The 18364-nt window shown below is 42.7% G+C and overlaps 2 protein-coding genes across 2 annotated transcripts; one reads left to right on the forward strand and one right to left on the reverse strand.

Annotated features, from left to right (window-relative positions):
• Nucleotides 1–1862: 1862 nt before the first annotated feature.
• Nucleotides 1863–3604, forward strand: LOC117535454 (NXPE family member 3-like; the record flags this gene model as incomplete). The annotated part of the gene is made up of 3 exons (XM_034199910.1): nt 1863–1933; nt 2385–2591; nt 3060–3604. Coding segments are annotated over 3 exons (823 nt in total), but the record flags the coding sequence as incomplete, so codon positions are not given.
• Nucleotides 3605–6061: 2457 nt separating this feature from the next.
• On the reverse strand, nt 6062–18005 carry LOC117535455 (RING1 and YY1-binding protein B-like; the record flags this gene model as incomplete). The annotated part of the gene is given in 4 exon segments (XM_034199911.1): nt 6062–9342; nt 16925–17028; nt 17626–17919; nt 17921–18005. Coding segments are annotated over 4 exon segments (733 nt in total), but the record flags the coding sequence as incomplete, so codon positions are not given.
• Between the last annotated feature and the right edge of the window lie 359 nt (nt 18006–18364).

Consider the following 18364-nt stretch of genomic DNA (forward strand, 5'->3'; position numbering starts at 1 on the left):
TATAATACTGTAATTTTGAATTTCACAGTGAAATCAATGCAGGCACAGTTAATTACTGTGAATGTACAGGATCAATTATTACCAGGATTTCACAACATGTTACTGTACTATTTCACAGTAAAATACTGTATTCAGACCATCCTCTGTGATAACACAACAAATTAAGTGATTTTCTTGCTTGGCTTTAAATGTATTTCTTTGGTGCAAGTGTTACTTAAATTGAAAGGGGCACCGCTGCATGTGCCTTAAAATAAACTATGCAACATATACATCTATGTAAAATTGAAATTGTTGTCTTGGCTTAGTGTTTTCAGGTGCTTCCTGAGCATTAATCCTGAGACGGGCTCGAAAGCCAAAAAGAGGCATGGCAATTTAAACCCCCATGTCAACACATTCTTCAGAAAAATGGTTAACTTCGAGTGGATGTCTGTGTAGACATGTGTTAAGTGCTCCCCTCCTTGTTTTATTTTCTGTCTCCCTGCTGCGCAGGTGCACCTGGTCTGCCCCTGGCTCCGCCTCTGCTCAGGTGCACCTGGTCTGCCCCTGGCTCCGCCTCTGCCCAGGTGTTTCAAATTCCACTCAGCCGTGTGTATATATAAAGAGAAGCTGGAGGAGAAGGATGTCTCGCCTCCTAACGCCGGGAGACACTCTCCTTAGAATACCTCTTTGCCATTTTGAGCTGTAGGCCATATTTTTGCAGATGTGTTTATGTTTAGCCTGGAGGACCTGTTAGTCCAGTTTTCGCGGCTTTATTTTGTTTCCCATAGGGTTTATAATTTATTTCTGGTTAGGGGGGGAAGCTCTGGGTCCTACGGCCCGTGGTGTGGCTGGCTCGGGTTCCCTCCTTCTGTTTGTTCCTTTTGGCCAGTCCTCCAGATCTCTTTTTGTTTCCCGTTTCGCTTGTGTGAGCAAACGGCTGATTATCAATAAATGCTCATCAAGTACCGGTTATTGCGTGTATTCTTTCATGTTGCGGGTCTCAGTACGAGCCACTACCGCGGAGTAGAGGTTGGGGCCGTAACAACATTTCCAAGACACTGTGAAATGTACTTTGCACTTCAATGGAGTAATACAAAGTTAAAATGGGCATTTTCTTAGTTTTTCTTTGTTGATTGAGCTGATTGAATTGTGTAGTTATGGTAAAATCCCAGTCAACTACTCAGATTTACAATATAATATCGTATTATTTACATTTTTATATTTACAGTAAATTACTGGCTAATGTGTTGCATTACTTCTACAGTAATAGTGTGCAAATACAGGTAATTACTGTAATTTATGTACAGCAAGGTACCATAATACCACAGCTCTGTACTGCTATATCACAGTAATTCCATGGGCATGGCAACTGTAAAGTCACAGTATTTAGTTGTACTTTTATTCTAATTTACTGTAAAATATCTACAGTAAATTACTGTGAAATATTTACAGTAAATTACTGTGAAATCCATGCAACTAGTAGCCATAATTTACTGTAATTTTACAGCCAAACATTTTACAGTGTGGTAACTATTTGCTGTGGTTTCATTGTGTGAACAATACTATTCACATCACAGTAATTTGAACCACTTTGTAGGAGCCACAATGCTGTGGTAGCCTGTGTTTATAGTTATATTATCACCACACACACTTGTAATGTGTTGTTTAGGTAATTGTCACATGGGTTTATATAAGTATTAAACGGTGCAGCTTTAATGTTAGTCACACATTTGTTTTTAAGAGTTGTGTGATATAGCAGTTTCTAATTGTATTGCATTGTTTTTCTAGTTTTAAATTAATTCAATCATTTTAAATGTATGTTCTTGTTTTGATAGTGTTGTTCTGTTTGTAATAAGTATTTTATTATGTGTGCTTTCCTTCAGATATGTCAACATGAAAGTCTACATCAATGCTTCAGGACCTGCCTTTGTCAGCGTGGTTCCAAAAAAAGAAGGTAAAGTTTGATTTTCACCTCTGCAGTAGGTCGCACTGAGATCGCACACCGCTCCAAAAGAAGAATTTATGAAAATGCAATTTGTGATATTGTTGCAGCAAAGTCTGTGCGGTTAACCGGGCCAAAGTTATCAGAAATGGTTTTTTTTTCAATGATTGAATTTTATAAAAATGTATTTGTTGGTACTAAAACGAATACCAACAAATATTCAGAAATAAAATAAAAACTGAGTTTGGTTCCATTCATAATATTTGTAATACCTCAAACTGCATTTAGGTTCATACTAGGTTCGATCTACACTTCTACGAACTACACTAAAATTGTCTGGTTTCAGACAGAGGGTGAAAAGAGGTGCTGCAGCACAGGCAGTATGAGACTAGAGGCACTACATACTGATATACACCTGAATATGTTCCTCTAATAAAACCGTTTTCCTTTAACTTCCTCTCAGATCAACCAGAGGCGAAGAGCCTCATTGTGATACCCGGACCCAGCGGCCATTACTACAAGGGTGTCTGGAAGGCACAAGGCAGCCCCACAGTTCGCCAGTTTGACAACCCTGCCACCACCAGAGAGTGTCTGAAGGCCAAGAAACTCCACCTTTACGGGGACTCCACTATCAGGCAGTGGTTTGAATTCTTCAGCGAGAAAATACCAGGTAGTCAGTGATCCACATCCTGGCAACAGTTGCGGCTACATTTAATAATAATAAAGCTTTATTTATATAGCACTTTTCATACAACACATGCAGCTCAAAGTGCTTTACAAAATGACACATCATCACAAGTTAAAAACAAACAAGAACTTTAAAAGGTACATGCAGCAAAATATAACATTTTATCAGGTTAAGAGACACAAGGAGGTAAAATGTATGATAATACAAATTAAATTCTCTCTGACAGATAAGACACAAAACAACTGAGTCGATGCAACAATATAACATATAAAACCCCATAAAACAAAGTGAACAACAGAAATACAAATACAAAACAATTATAAAATAAATTAAACAATATAAAGGTAGGTAAATAATAAAGACTAAAAGAACATTTAAAATGGGGGGCTGCTAATCTAAAAAGATGTGTCTTGAATTATTCACATATATTTTCTGTCCGTTTACTTTTAGGTCTGTTCAACCTTCACGTGGATGTGAAAGTTGGCCCCCAGATGGCCGTGGACCATGCGGACAATATCCTGATGACGTGGCGCTGCCACGGCCCCCCTCTCAAATTCACCACGGTCCCGGTCAGCGAGCTGCGCTACATCGCCAACGAACTCGATGACTTGATTGGAGGCGCATACACTGTTGTGGTTATTAGCATCTGGTCACACTTCGACTTGTTACCAATAGAGCTTTACATCCGGAGGCTGATGAGCATCCGCAGTGCGATGCAGCGGCTGCTGGACCGCGCCCCGAACACCGTGGTCATCATACGGAGCGGACACCCCAGAGATATGACCCTTTATGTGTTGCAATTAAACAGCGACTGGTACTCCATGCAGATTGATCGTGTGCTCAGATCCGTGTTCAAAGGACTGAATGTTCACTGGGTCGATGCCTGGGAGATGGTTCTTGCCCATGACTTGGGTCACAACATCCACCCGCTAACTCCCATTATTAAGAATATGGTGGACGTTCTGTTGACCCACGTATGCCCCATAAAGGGTTGATCGATTTCTGTTCATTTATACAAATTATGAACACAATGATTCAATGATTTGTTAGACTATTCTAATTCAATCAGTGGATTAAACACATGAAACCTCAGTGATAATAATACATTTCATTTATATAGCACACTTCATCTCAAGGTGCTTCACAATGCTATAAGGACAAAATAATAAAACAAATTTAAAAAAAAGTTATAGTAATACAAAATACTTTTAATATTCTCCCAACATCACCTCCATTTAAACGTTTCGGGCTAACCTTGCAAAATTGCGAAGTGGGAAAATGTTACATGACAATGAGCTCATAGGATATTTATTGAACTGGTGAATACTTCATTTGAAGTAAGACATGGATATATGTTTTAACGAACGGATCCACATAGTTTTTATGATGCTACATTAACAATGTTAAATTATTTTAACTTTTGAATGAAGCATCCCAGAGAAATCATCCAAAGCTGTAAATTACAATTAAGATACATGGGATAGTGGGTTTTCTACCTTATTTTCTTATACTGTATAGGACTGCTTTAAGGTTGAAGTTAATGTGAATCACAGTAAAACATTTAATCGGGTGGTGTGTTTTTCTTTTTGATAAGGAAGGACTAACCGGCTTGGGCAAAACAAATTGAATAAATATGCATTGATACATAAATGCAAAGTATAAAATGTTAGTACACATTGTATATGTTCTTTTCTTTAATGGGGTTTCTGCTGTTGTAATATTTTACATTTCCCTGTTACGGGACAAATAAAGGATTCTGAAAAAATACTGAAGTAAAGTACTTTGTAACTTCCTACCAATGAGAGCAAAGTGGAAGTGCATTAAAATGAAGCAGAGGGAAATGGAGTAGCCCACTCCCTCTGTAAATGTGCTTTTAAAACACTAGACTTGCATAATGTGTATAGATCATGGCGACAGAGGAGAGCAGCCATTGGCCGGAGCTTTCTGACGGCTCATTGGCTGCTCTCCAGCCTCTGGAGGATGAGAGTCTGTCAGGAGAATGGCTCCCTCATGTGTCCTCTGCTGTGGAGTAGGGAGTGTGTGTGTGTGTGTGTGTGTGTGTGTGTGTGTGTGTGTGTGTGTGTGTGTGTGTGTGTGTGTGTGTGTGTGTGTGTGTGTGTGTGTGTGTGTGTGTGTGTGTGTGTGTGTGTGGTGTGTGTGTGTGTGTGTGTGTGTGTGTGTGTGTGTGTGTGTGTGTGTGTGTGTGTGTGTGTGTGTGTGTGTGTGTGTGTGTGTGTGTGTGTGTGTGTGTGTGTGTGTTGCTCAGTGGAGTCCTCTGCTGTGGACACACACTCCTCATCTCAAGGTTCAAGATTCAAGGCTTTTATTGTCATGTGTGCATAGCTACAGTGTAGTTATGACAATGAACACCTTAGGTCACAGGCTCGTCCAACAGTGCAACACAATACAACAGATAAGATAGCACAAGTACAATAACATAGAATATAATAGTAACAGAATATGATAGAAACTGTGCAGAATAGTCTAATTGGAATATTGATATGATATATGTGAGTTGCAAACAGATGGATGTTATGTATGTTTATTTCATCTGGATCAATAGTCTGCTGCTGTCTCAGATCCACACACACGTCCTGTTGTCTGACGCTGTGTAACGCTGCAGTCACATTGTGTGTTCTTTTGTTTTTCTCTAGTGAGTGATGTTACACTTATTGTATTTTGTTGTTGTACTTTTTTGTGAGATGGGAATGCCATCTCCCCTATTGTTGGTATGTCCTTGTTTGTGTCTCCGGGCTTTGTTAAATAAGAAAAATGAAATAAAAAAGCATGCGTTCACATGATACAAGATTTTCTGGTTCATAGAAGGTTTTACCGCGTACTGTTGTAATTAAACTTTAAGCATAGGAGAAAGAAGTACTCAGATTATATTCTTAAGTATAAGTTGCAATACAACAGTATACAAATACTCAATCACAAGATTGTACTTGAGTAAACGTAAAAAAGTTTAGCCTTAAAAAATACCAAAAGTAGAAGTATTCAATATGAAAAATGATTATTTAAAGCACCAGATATTTCTAATTATTGTATTAAATGTATCTATGCCTTTTACACCATGTGTTCACTACTTGGTAAAGGTTGGGTTTAGTTAAATTACTTCATAGACTACTGGCTCAGCTCAACCTAATAATATATTATAATGTTTGTCTGTTTATTTTTCTATTTATAAACTAAATCTGCAAAGAAAATAACAACTAAATATGTAAAAAAAAGTACAACATTTGCCTACAAACTGTAGTGGAGTAAAAGTATAAAGTATTATAATGTAAAAATACTTAAGTAAAGTTAAAACCCCACATGTTTTACTGAAGTAATTGAGTAAATGTACTTAGTTACATTACATCAATGGCTTTAAGCTGAACATCTGCAGTGACATGAGTCTGTAAATACACATGTGGATGAATAAAGGACACAAAGCAACCCAGAAAAATAGATAACTTTAACAATTTTATTTGTGAAAAACTACAAGCAAAATTCATAAATAGACGTTTCTATTTGAAGCGGAGGAAACTGATCAGGTTAGCCTATAAGCGCAAAGTCGTGCACATGCCAGAAACATGTATTATTTTAACATTATAAGCTAGACAAGGAGCCGTGATCCTCTGGAAATGCTGCGTACATTTCCACACCAGGAACATCATGTGACCATTTCACAAGGGGAAACAATGACACATCAGCTATAAGTTAAACACAAAATGCAATAAACAAAGAATGGATTATCGTACTGTCCCTAACACTTTTTTTTAATACTTTTTTTCTCTTTTTGAAACCGAGCAATAACTTTAAAAAGCATTGTACAAGACACTGTAATAGGAAGAAATGAGTTTGTATAATACACTTCATTGGAAATTCACGGTTAAGGTTATACAGTCAGTAAACAAGCCTTCTTTATATTGGTCTCTGACAAACAAAGCTAAAAAATGTAACCATCTTTACACAGTAAATTAAGGTTACTGGTCGCACACAAGAACAGAACTGCTTGCGCGGAAACAGGAAACAAAAGACTTGAGCTCCAATGCCATCATTCATAGTGTGTTGCACCTTTTGAAAATCCTATACAAGCAATAGTTCATATATTCAGCAAATGGCCATATGTCAATCATTTAACAATGAGTCCTTTCTGTCGGAGTCCTCAGTCAAGTTGCAGATAAGGCAGGTGAAAACGTGGCTTTTTAGGCCCATTTCTAATAGATTGCATTACAAAGCATGGTTTCTTTCTATTTCCTCAGTTAAAAGTGGATTTGTTTTCCCCCTCGAGTTGTATTCACATTGCTTCTCCTCACTTGGAACACTTTATTCCTTATTTGTATGCAATCAAGTACATAATGACATTATCTTAAGAGCAGAAGATCCTCATGGACTCATCCCTCTTGGACTTTGCTCACATGATTATCCTCCCTACGTGTGAAACTGAAAAGCTCACCTCACAACCCCTCACATCCTATAGTGGGATGTTTTTGGGGACTTGTTGACCCCCACCTCACCTGGTTTTAGTTGCTTTGTGAGTCTGTGGCAGTGAAGACGGGGGGTTACTAAGGTCAAAGGATTCAACCCGGAGCTTTTCTCAGCATTTCTCTTGCTTCAAAAATTAGGGCAACATCCACCTACCGGGTGTTTTTGGACTCACAGCATTGATCATTAGCTAAGGGACAAATGGACAATAAGAACACCATTAACATGGATTATATTAGTCTTTATTTGAACTGTTATTCATCTCACACATTAGATAATTGCATTTCAAATTGTTATTTATCTGTCTATGTATCATGTCATTATGAAATTCCTTTGGTCCTTCAATAAATAAAACTAGGATATCATATACACATTTATTCTTTATACAATTTAATACACTTTAAAAGGAAATTATGTTGGTCTAAGTATCAGCTAGGGGAATTTAAAACCCTTAAATAAGCCTTGCTGTACTTAAAAGAAAAATTGAAAGAGCATTTATGTTTTATAAACTACTGCAATATTTGTTTGCCTTCAATGACAGGAGTCTTAAATTAATTTAAATTAAAACAACAAAAAAGGGGAATTGTCAATATTTTGCAAATTGATCACGTCTTTGCACTTTGTTTTCTCGGATATTTCAGGTTGAGAGAGTGGAGATTTAAAAAGGGGGAAAAGGCGGAGGATCACAACCAAAAATAAAAAGTAAAGTGTGATTCACAACAGCTCGACACAACACTTTAAAGTTCGGAACGGTTTTACCAACAGGAACCGCGTGGCACCATCCTTCAGTCACAACAGAAGAATAACTCTCTAACTTGGAGCCAGGAAAACCCAATATCCATGAAAGGAATACGGAAAAATAGCAAACAGCTTTTAGTGTTTTACACAACAGCCTACACTGTACAGTTAAGGACATAAGATACTGTATAAGAGAACTGCTATAGCATACTAAATCATAGACAATCTAGCTGAACAAGTCTGACCCTCAGATGAACAGACGGAGGTCGGAGTGAGACAGTGTTATTGAGAGAAAAGTGATCATCAGTCACATTGAGTGAATGGGCGTTTCCAGATCTGCAAAACCGCGTCACAGTGTATGTAGCACCAGTGTGTGTGTGTGTGTGTGTGTGTGTGGTGTCATATCATCTTCATAAAAACACTGAAGGAATGATCGATCGTCAGGGCTACACAGCAAAGCTTGAACATAAAGGAGGAGAATACCAAAGCATACAGGTGCGATAGAGCGGTGCAGGGAGGACATATTTACCCGGAAGTAAGCTGCGCATGGGTTCCCTCGACTCAGAGCCAATGGGATCTCTCCATAGGATTTTGGAAAATAGCTGGAAATAAGGTCTGTGGTTGACACACATTTAACTTGTACAATTTAGAATAACGTAACATTTTGCTTCTGGCGATTAGATTTACGCTAACGTTATTCTAAATTGTACAAGTTAAATGTGTGTCAACCACAGACCTTATTTCCAGCTATTTTCCAAAATCCTATGGAGAGATCCCATTGGCTCTGAGACGAGGGAACCGGTAGTGGTGAAATGCTAACTCACTTCCTGGTTATAGGACTCGTCACTGCACCACTCTATAGGGAGTAAGGGTAATAATAATAGTTATTGAAATGATGTTGGGGTTATTGTGCCCAGCGGAGATTATCTTCTTTACAAAAACAAAACAAAACATGGCCTCACATCCACGTACAAATATAAAACAAAACAAGTGTCTCGATGCTACCGCGAGGGGAGTTTGGGGATGGGAGGGGGGGAAGGGGTTATTCCTTGTAGCCCGAGTTCGCCCCCAAAAGAGCATTTAGTTTCCCTCTCATCCATCCTCTTAGCATCGGGGACTGGGGATGGAATGGAGGCAGGGGGCAGCGATGGGGAAAAAGGGGGAAATCTCTCCATCCATAGTGTCCAGAAATGTGGGAGAAATATGGGGTTTGGTTGGAACAGGGGTGAGGACGGGAGGAGGGGGAAAAAGGGGGCCATGGGGGAGGGGGGGCTCTCAGAAGGACTCGTCGTGCCCCACAGAGAGCTCCCCTTTGGGCGTGGAGGCCCGCGACGAGCCCTTGTCCATGCTCTCGGAGCCGGAGCTTTGGTGCTGCTGTTCGGAGCCCACGCTGGACGTGATGGTGGACGAGGACGTGGAGGAGGAGCGGGTCTTCTCCTTAAAGTCTGTTATGATCACCGTCACGTTGCCCACGGTGATGGCCAGCTGCTGCGCGGTGCTCCGGTCGATGTTCTTCAGTCTGGGCCTGAGGGGCGCACACGGAAAATAAGAGCATTAACAAACAAGAAAACAGCAACCACAATATGTATCAGTCTATGTATCTGTGTTATTGTGTTGCGCTGTTGGAGGAGGAGGAGGAGGAGGAGGAGGAGGAGGAGGAGGAGGAGGAGGAGGAGGAGGAGGAGGAGGAGGGGCATGGGACATAAGGTTTTCATTGGCATATCTACACTGTAGCTATGTACACCTTGAAACTAGGGCTGCTCGATTATGGCAAATATCATAATCTCGATTATGGCAAAAATCATAATCTCGATTATTTGGGTCAATAATTGATATCACGATTATTAAAAATGATTTCAATTCATAATCGTTGCAAGCCAAAATCATAATTGCGATTCAAATACGATTAATTGAGCAGCCCTACTTGAAACTTGTATCTATCCAACAAATTAAAGTCAACTTTATTGTCAATCTTTCAGTTTTTGGATACAGACAGAGATCGAAATACCGTTTCCCACAATCCCGAACACAAACATTTATAAAAATATGTATATCCTAAATATACACAATCAACAGACACATGCACACATTAAGATTAAAACCAGAACAAACAGCAACCACAATATGTATCTCGCCAACAATAAGAGAGGGGGGGGGACACAGTGCTGTGGGGGCGGTTGCACTAAATTGCTCAATTCACGGGGTGACACATGATCCGTCAGAACCAGTGTGTTTAAAGTGACGGCCCGTCTACACTACAGGCATCGAAAAATGCTTTCAACGCTTCGCCCATTCATTTGAACGGGGTGACGTAGAAGATTTTTAAACTTCGCCGAACTGCATTGTGGGGAGCATGGCATGGCTTTACAAGCATCACGAGCATCTATCGGCATCAAAAGTTGAACAATGTTCAACTTTTGAGACTAGATGCTTGGCATCAGCCAATCAAATCCCGTGTATGCAAATCTGCCAGTACAAGCGCTAGCCAATCAAACCGCGTGTATGCTGGGAGAGACTACGCAGGTCTTTTCCTCATATTCAAAAAAATGGAGGGAAAATTAATTATAGCGGTAGTGAATCACCCGGTGCTGTATGATCAGTCTCTGTTCATCTACCGGGATACAAACCGGAGGAGCGAGGCATGGAGGGAGGTGGCAGAGACAGTGGGTGAAACTGGTAGGTTTTCGCCTGTTTGGGGATTTTATATCCAGTTTACTTCGTTTTAACATTGCTATTGCTTTGTATGCCGGGGGCGGGCGGGAGATTCCTGATTGGTTGTTGGTCGCGAGAAATCGCCAAGCCTCAGACACGCCCAGCTTCAAGATTTGTTGATGCCTGTAGTGTAGACGGGCCGTGAGAGTGGGTGTTTACGGACCGTCCACACAGCGGCGTGCGTTGACGCTTGGCGGTGGGCGTGTCTGAAGCTTGGGGAGTCAATGCGACCAACAACCAATCACATGAATCTCCCGCCCCCGACATAGCAAAAAAGGAAAAACCCTGGGCTGCAGTCGAATAGTCCATTTAGCTTAGGAACCTTCCTAACGGAGTGAAATGACCCGGAAGTCCCTCAGTGGCAGCCATGATAAGTGCTGTTCGAATTCTCTAGAATGATAGGAAAGGAGGTTTCAAACTTCCTTTATAACCTCCTTTAGCTTAGGAACCACTGGACCTCCCTAACCGAAAGGAGAGGAGAAAATGCTGCCCCACAATGCCTTGCAGCCGCAGCATTTGACATCACACAACAGTCGGCCGTTCACGGAAACAACCGATTATGACGGAGAAATGATATCATGAAAGTTACGGTGCTTATTAAGCATTTTAAAACGTATGTGGTAAGTTGCCAAAGTGCTTTGTTTTGAACGTTCATCAGTATTATAATCAAAAAGAGAAATATGAACGTTAGTTTTTACTGAAATGATCAAATAAAGTCAACATCTCACTGTCTTTACTGAGCTGTGTGGGGTTGTTCAACTTTTAAAAGATGTTTGAATGGTGATCCACACAGTGATAGATGTTAAAGACTAACGTTTATAATTTATACATTTCTATTGATTTTAAGGTATTTTCATAGTTCATACAATCATACGTATTGGGATCATTTGTATTAATGTGGACCGGAGGGAGAGGGTGACGAGCATAAGTTTCACTTTCATTTAAATTCCAATTTTGGTCATGAAGAATATGTTTCTCTGTTGTCCACGTTCATAAAGCAAAGCAACAGCATCAGAGCACGGTGCAGAGTCTCTAGATGAGTTTACAGTAGTCCCTCGTTCTTATTGAACATCCATGTCGTAGTCCGCTGTATAGAAAACTGTAGTTTCCATGGTTACCCCACAGCAGCAGACGCACAAAATGACGTCCGCTGGCGTATCATAAACACGTCGGATAGTGAAAGTGCAGTCGGATTCTCTAAAGTACCGCAGTCTCTTCTCCTAAATCCTTTTGAATTCTCCTATCCACTATCCCTTAACCCCGTGACGTTTCACTCAGAGGTCAAGGAATAGGAGATAGGGTTAGCACTTAGGAGCTGATTTTTAAACTATCCGAACGCAACCCCGGTTTTGTAGCAAGGGTAGCTTTAGTGCAGGGGTGGGGAACCTTTTTCCTCTCAAGGGCCATTTCAATGTTTTCAACATCCTCCGAGGGCCGTACAAATTATTGACCTCTGCTGAAAAATACTAAAATCACAGCCCACTCATTTCACCTTTCTTTCATGCTGTGCAAAGAAAAAGCAACCTCTTAATCCAGAGCACGTGCACGGTTGTGGCATGACCACCAAAACAGAAAGATATGGACACAAGATGTGTGTAAATGTATTTAGACTCCTATCCATGTGAACATGATTTAAGTGGGGGGGGACCTAACCCCCTCTAGGGGGGTCCGGGGGGCATGCTCCACCGGGAAGATTTTTTTTTTTAAATGTTGAAGTTGAAAGCATCAATCTGGTGCACTTTGAGAGCAACATTAAGAGATCTATGGATACATCTCTCAACACCCATATGAAACAGAACTGTAAGCAGATTTTCTTTTTCTTTATGGATATTTTACAAATCACTCCCCTTTCGAACTGTATTCTTGTTTATTAATAACAACTTTTTTTTACTGTCATATAGTATTTTATACTTGTTTACTTTATTCTCTTATTTTTTTATAACTATAGGCCTAATGATCATATAAAGATGTGCCTTTACCTCACTGGTTGTAGAAAAAGCTTCTTATATTCGTTAGCATAGCTAGCTAACCAGATGCTAATAACAACAAAGTTATTGACTGTATGATCAGTATGACAGATGAACAGATCGCCACTGGGCTTTCAACTAAAGACACAGCCACGCAAAAACTGCAGCATGGCTCCTTATGGGTACTGCAATTTTTGGAAGTGCCGGAGCGGAGCTGCGTTCTGGTGCTCCCCGTCAGAACTACACCCCTGTCAGACGAGACATATACCACGTGATGACACGTTAGGCTTGTGTTGTGTTCAAGGACCCTGACCTTGGCCAGGAAAAACAGGCACTCACTTGTTTAATTATTTTGCCGTCTAGATTTCTTTAATTTTTTTCTTTTTTGCGTGTGTTTATAAATTACCTCGAGGGCCACACCAAATGGTCTCGAGGGCCACACCAAATGGTCTCGCGGGCCGTATACGGCCCGGGGGCCGGAGGTTCCCCACCCCTGCTTTAGTGTATGCAATGTCTCGCAGGAGGCCATGTAGTGTGCGTCGCTGTTGGGTACATCCGATACTCAGAAAACGTCTGCAAGGGGGGAATACCACGTTCTGGTCCAAGAGCTCCGCCTGGACGATGTACTGTTTCAGCAGTACTTCAGGATGAGCAAAGACGTGTTCGACGAGTTGCTCGGAAAAGTGGGTCCACTGATTTCAAAGGCAGACACCCATATGCGTTTGTCAATCGGACCCGCCGAGCGACTCGCCATCTGCCTACGGTACGTTTTGTGTATTTCTATTTCTTTAACCTGACTCTGTATACAAAGAGAGAGAATGCACGCCATGGATGAATGAAGTCTGTGATTTAGTTCAGATGGATGACATTAATTAAGATAGCTAGGTAAATACAGTATTGCTCCCCTGTGTACATGGCGTGTGTGTGTGTGTGTGGGGTCTGTGTGTGTGTCTGTGGTCTGTGTGTGTTGGGGGGGGTGGTCTGGGGGGGTCTGTGTGTGTGTCTGTGGTCTGTGTGTGTTGGGGGGGGGTGGTATGGGGGGGGTCTGTGTGTGTTGGGGGGGTGGTCTGGGGGGGTCTGTGTGTGTGGGGTGTGTGTCTCTGTGGTCTGTGTGTGGGGGGTCTGTGTGTGTGTGGCTGTGGTCTGTGTGTGTATCTCTGTGGTCTGTGTGGGGTCTGTGTGTGTTGGGGGGGGTGGTCTGGGGGGGTCTGTGTGTGGGGTGTAGGTCTCTGTGGTCTGTGTGTGGGGTCTGTGTGTGTGTGTGTGTGTCTGTGTGTGTGTCTGTGGTCTGTGTGTGTTGGGGGGGTGGTCTGTGTGTGTGGTGTGTGTGTCTCTGTGGTCTGTGTGTGTTGGGGGGTGGTCTGTCTGTGTGTGTGGGGTGTGTGTCTCTGTGGTCTGTGTGTGTGGGGGGTCTGTGTGTCTGTGGTCTGTGTGTGTGTGTGTGGGGGGGGGGGGGGGTCTGTGTGTGTGTCTGTGGTCTGTGTGTGTGTGGGGACATATACTTTTTTTTAATCATGTATATTATTTTTTTCTCAGGTACCTGGCAACCGGTGACTCATACAGGACCATAGCATTCATCGGGTCGGTCATGCAACCGTGGCTGTCATTTGTCAGGGAGGTTGCGGGTGCCATATGGACCGCCCTGGTTGAGGAAACCATGCCGGTACCACAGACTGGAGAGCCATCGCTGCTGGGTTCCAGGAGCGCTGGAACTTTCCGAATTGCGTTGGTGCCATTGATGGGAAGCACGTGGTGATCCAGGCTCCGGCAAATTCTGGGTCCCTGTACTTCAACTACAAGTCCACCCACTCCTTGGTACTGCTGGCTGTCGTGGATGCCCAGTACCTCTTCAGGGTAGTGGATGTCGGAGGCTTTGGAAGGAGCAGCGACAGTGGGAGCCTGCAGAATTCTGCATTTGGAGAGAGCCTCAGAGATGGCAGTCTGCAGCTACCACCTGACACCGTCATCACAGGAGCAGAGCGGCTGGGCCTTCCCCATGTGTTGGTTGGAGATGAGGCTTTTCCGCTGCTGGACAACCTGCTGCGTCCATTCCCTGGACGTCACCTCACACGCGAAAAGAGGATGTTCAACTACCGCCTCAGCCGGGCCAGGTTGGTGGTTGAATGTGCGTTTGGCATCCTCTCATCTCAGTGGAGAATGTTCCGGCATGTCATCACCACCAGCCCGGAGGTAGCAGAGTTGTGTGTGAAGGCCACCTGTGTGTTGCACAACTTCCTCCGCAGGAAGACGATAGGAAGGACATCACGCACACCTATCGCAGAGTCCACGGATGAAGCTCCAGCTACTCCAACCCTGCGTGATGCACCGAGGATGGGCTCCAACAACGCCACACGCAGATCCATCCAACTGCGGGAGACCTTCAGCTCCTATTTCAATGAGGAGGGTGCAGTGCCATGGCAGCAGAATGTGGTGTAGGGTCACCATGGCTCTTTTAAGAGCCTCCAAACCAAAAGCTCTTTTAAGAGCTACCCATATTTTCTTTAAAAAGCAAATATTCCAAATGAGCCATTTTAAAAACAAACATTCCTAATAAACATGTTTCTTAAATTGATATTATGCATTGCTAACAACCTTTTTCCTTCAGCCCTGTTTTTACTGATAAACCACTCGTGATTTCAACAGGTTTTCACATGAACAATTATACAGAAGACAGCACATTATACATCGACATACATGAAGCTTCTGTATCTTCCGTATGTTGTAACTGACAAACTACATGAACAAGTGAAGACACAGTATAGCCATAACATACTTTAAATAACTTTTATTTATAATAATGTATATGTAATATTGTGAGTGAAGTGTGTGCAGTGATGAGTGCAGTGATGAGTGTAAAACATGTAGTGTGGATCAGTATGGCTGTAAATAACAAAAAAAAAGTGATTAATCAGTCTTCCTCCTGCTCTGCTTCAAAAAATGCCTTATGAATGGCAAATTTCAGCCTTATCTTCTTTGCCATGGACATCCTTCGCAATGAAGGCAAGAGGCCCCGGAGAAACAACTCGTCCTCGTCCTCCTCCACCACTGGACGAGGTTGAGGTAGTGGCATGGAGAGAACAGGAGCGATGGCTGACAGCAACCCTTTCTCAAAGGCGGACATCTCCCTTCCCCTTCTCCTTTTTCCCCTTCTCCTTCTTCCCCTTCTCCTCTCCTGTCTGCCATGCCTCCTCTCCTCTCCTGTCTTCCCTGCCTCCTCTCCTGTCTGCCCTGCCTCCTCTCCTGTCTGCCCTGCCTCAGCTTGCTGGCTGAGTCTCACCAAGGCTTTCATCTAGCTGGCGTCTCACGGTCAATGAGAAATGGAGTTAAAAAACCCATCACTGCCGTGAAACGCCAGGGCTTATATCCCCCTGACGACCCTGCCCCGCTTCTTTTTGCCTCCTTCTCCCTAGCTTTCTCCTTCTGGAACCTGTCCCTCAGAGACTTCCACCTTGTCCTGCACAATTCCTCTAATGAAATGAAATAATAAAGTTAATTTGTTGAACTACTTGAAGAATTGACTAAATGATTCCTACATTAATGAAAAGCAAATCCCTTTATCACTGACATTTGCATAAAAGGTTTTACATTCACACTTTATATGATGAACATTTATGACATTAATGTCTATGGTGCTATTTTATGCTACATTCCATGCTGGCTAAATACTGTCTATGCCTGCAAGCTGTCCATTCAATGTTAAAATTAAGTACACTGGATATATCAAATCAAGTTTTATTTATATAGCACATTTATAAACATTTATAAACGATTTTTGGTCGAGCCAAAGTGCTGTACATATAATAAAACTAGCCTACAGTAGAGACACGTTACAGCTAATACAACAGCACAGTTTGTTCAGAATATCATATATAATATAAAATCCCCAAACAGGCGAAAACCTACCAGTTCCACCCACTGTCTCTGCCACCTCCCTCCATGCCTCGCTCCTCCGGTTTGTATCCCGGTAGATGAACAGAGACTGATCATACAGCACCGGGTGATTCACTACCGCTATAATGAATTTCTCCTCCATTTTTTTGAATATGAGGAAAAGACCTGCGTAGTCTCTCCCAGCATACACGCGGTTTGATTGGCTAGCGCTTGTACTGGCAGATTTGCATAAACGGGATTTCATTGGCTGACGCCTCCATCGAGGCGTCAAAAGTTGAACATTGCTCAACTTTTGAAGCGAGCAACGCTCCACGTCGCTTCCCAAAATGCAGTTCGGCTAAAAGTGACGTCACCCCATTCAAAGTGAATGGGCAGAAGCGTTGGAAGCTTCAACGCACGCCGCTGTGTGGACGGGCCGTTAGTGTAAAAGATCATTTGTGAATCATTTGAGCTTTCCCACCAGCCAGGATCTCTCTGAGGACGAGTGCTGCGTTAGAAATGAGAAACCTCGCCGACTGTGAGGGGGGGGATACACACCTGGAGATGTGAGAGTTCATGGTGGTCTTGGTCACTGACTTGCCAGACTGTATGCTGTGTTTTTCACTGGGGGGGCTCTGGTGGTTGTCTGATTTGGGTCTGGAGGAACAAAATAAAAAAAGCATGTCAATGAGGAAGGCACTCTTCATCATGTTAAGGTTAACAAGATCATAAATTACACGTTTCATACACTTATTGACAATAACCATAAAAGTGGGTAATGCAGTTCTATGCGTACATGTTTAAAAAGTGTTAGCAAGTGCTGACGTTAGTGTTTAAAACTGTGTTGAACTGTGATCTACTAGATAGTCTTAATCCTTAAATCGTTTGCTTTGGTCTCCACCATCATATCAAGGGAATTTGCAGTATTTTCTTCACCTCTGTAACGTTCTCGCTGAGGAAACAGATCTCTCACTCATGATGACGTTTTGTACTGAAGTAGAGTTCCTGCGGCTTTTGTCGAGTGTGGGAGAAAAGTTTTGTGAAAGGCTTATTGTGACAGTAATATTAAAGAAACTAAAAGGCGTGTCACAACAAAAGGGTTTGTCTCTATAAAAAAAAAGCTTTTTGAACATATTTGTAAAATGCTGTGTTTTTGTTAATGCAGTTGACTTTAACCACATTGCCTGTTTTCTCCCTATTTATAAGGGACGTAACATTTCCCACACAGATAAACAGACTATACGTTTACTGACCTGGTCTTTTTTGCTGCTGGGCTTCTTCGTGACGGCGGCGATGATTCCCCTCTCTCTGTCGGGTTTGTCTTTGATTGGCTGTTGTTCGGTGTCGCTCTTTTCCTTCTCTGGAGCGTCTCCCTCTGGCCTCCTGATCTCTGGACGCTCCACCTCTGGACGCTCCACCTCTGGACGCTCTACCTCTGGACGCTCCACCTCTGGACGCTCCACCTCTGGACGCTCCACCTCTGGACGAACCTCTCCGAAGGCGCGCTCTCCTTCGCCGTCTGGACGCTCCTTGTCCGAGCGCTCGCTCCTCTCCCCTCCGCTCCTTCTTGGGCGGGGGAGGCATGGGGTATTGCTGAGCCACCTGCTGAGCAACCAGCTGGGAGTTGATCCTGGGTTTCCTGTGGAGGAGATCCAAGGCATAAAGGCGGATTAGTCTCGTAGTGGTAGCGCTCACACTACGGCTGACAAAGAGAGGTGAGTGAACCTAGAGGTTGGTGACGGAGAAAGGGACAGCAGCAGAGGTAGGTCTCAGCAGCCGCTTCCTGATGGAGCAGCTCTGCTTTGACGGTTCATCTCATTAGCTTGCAGCTGTAATCAAATGAATGCATGGGATAACAAGGTGGGACATTTGGCAAACGTCACTTAGGTCCTCTAATCGGATTTCTGCAGGGTTGACCCCATTTGTCACAGACTGAGATTCAGGTGAACATGATGTAGCTGCTCCACTGACTGACCCCAACAGCAACCACAGAGAGAC

The sequence above is a fragment of the Gymnodraco acuticeps genome, unplaced genomic scaffold (assembly GCF_902827175.1).
Source record: "Gymnodraco acuticeps unplaced genomic scaffold, fGymAcu1.1, whole genome shotgun sequence".
Classification (NCBI taxonomy): domain Eukaryota; kingdom Metazoa; phylum Chordata; class Actinopteri; order Perciformes; family Bathydraconidae; genus Gymnodraco; species Gymnodraco acuticeps.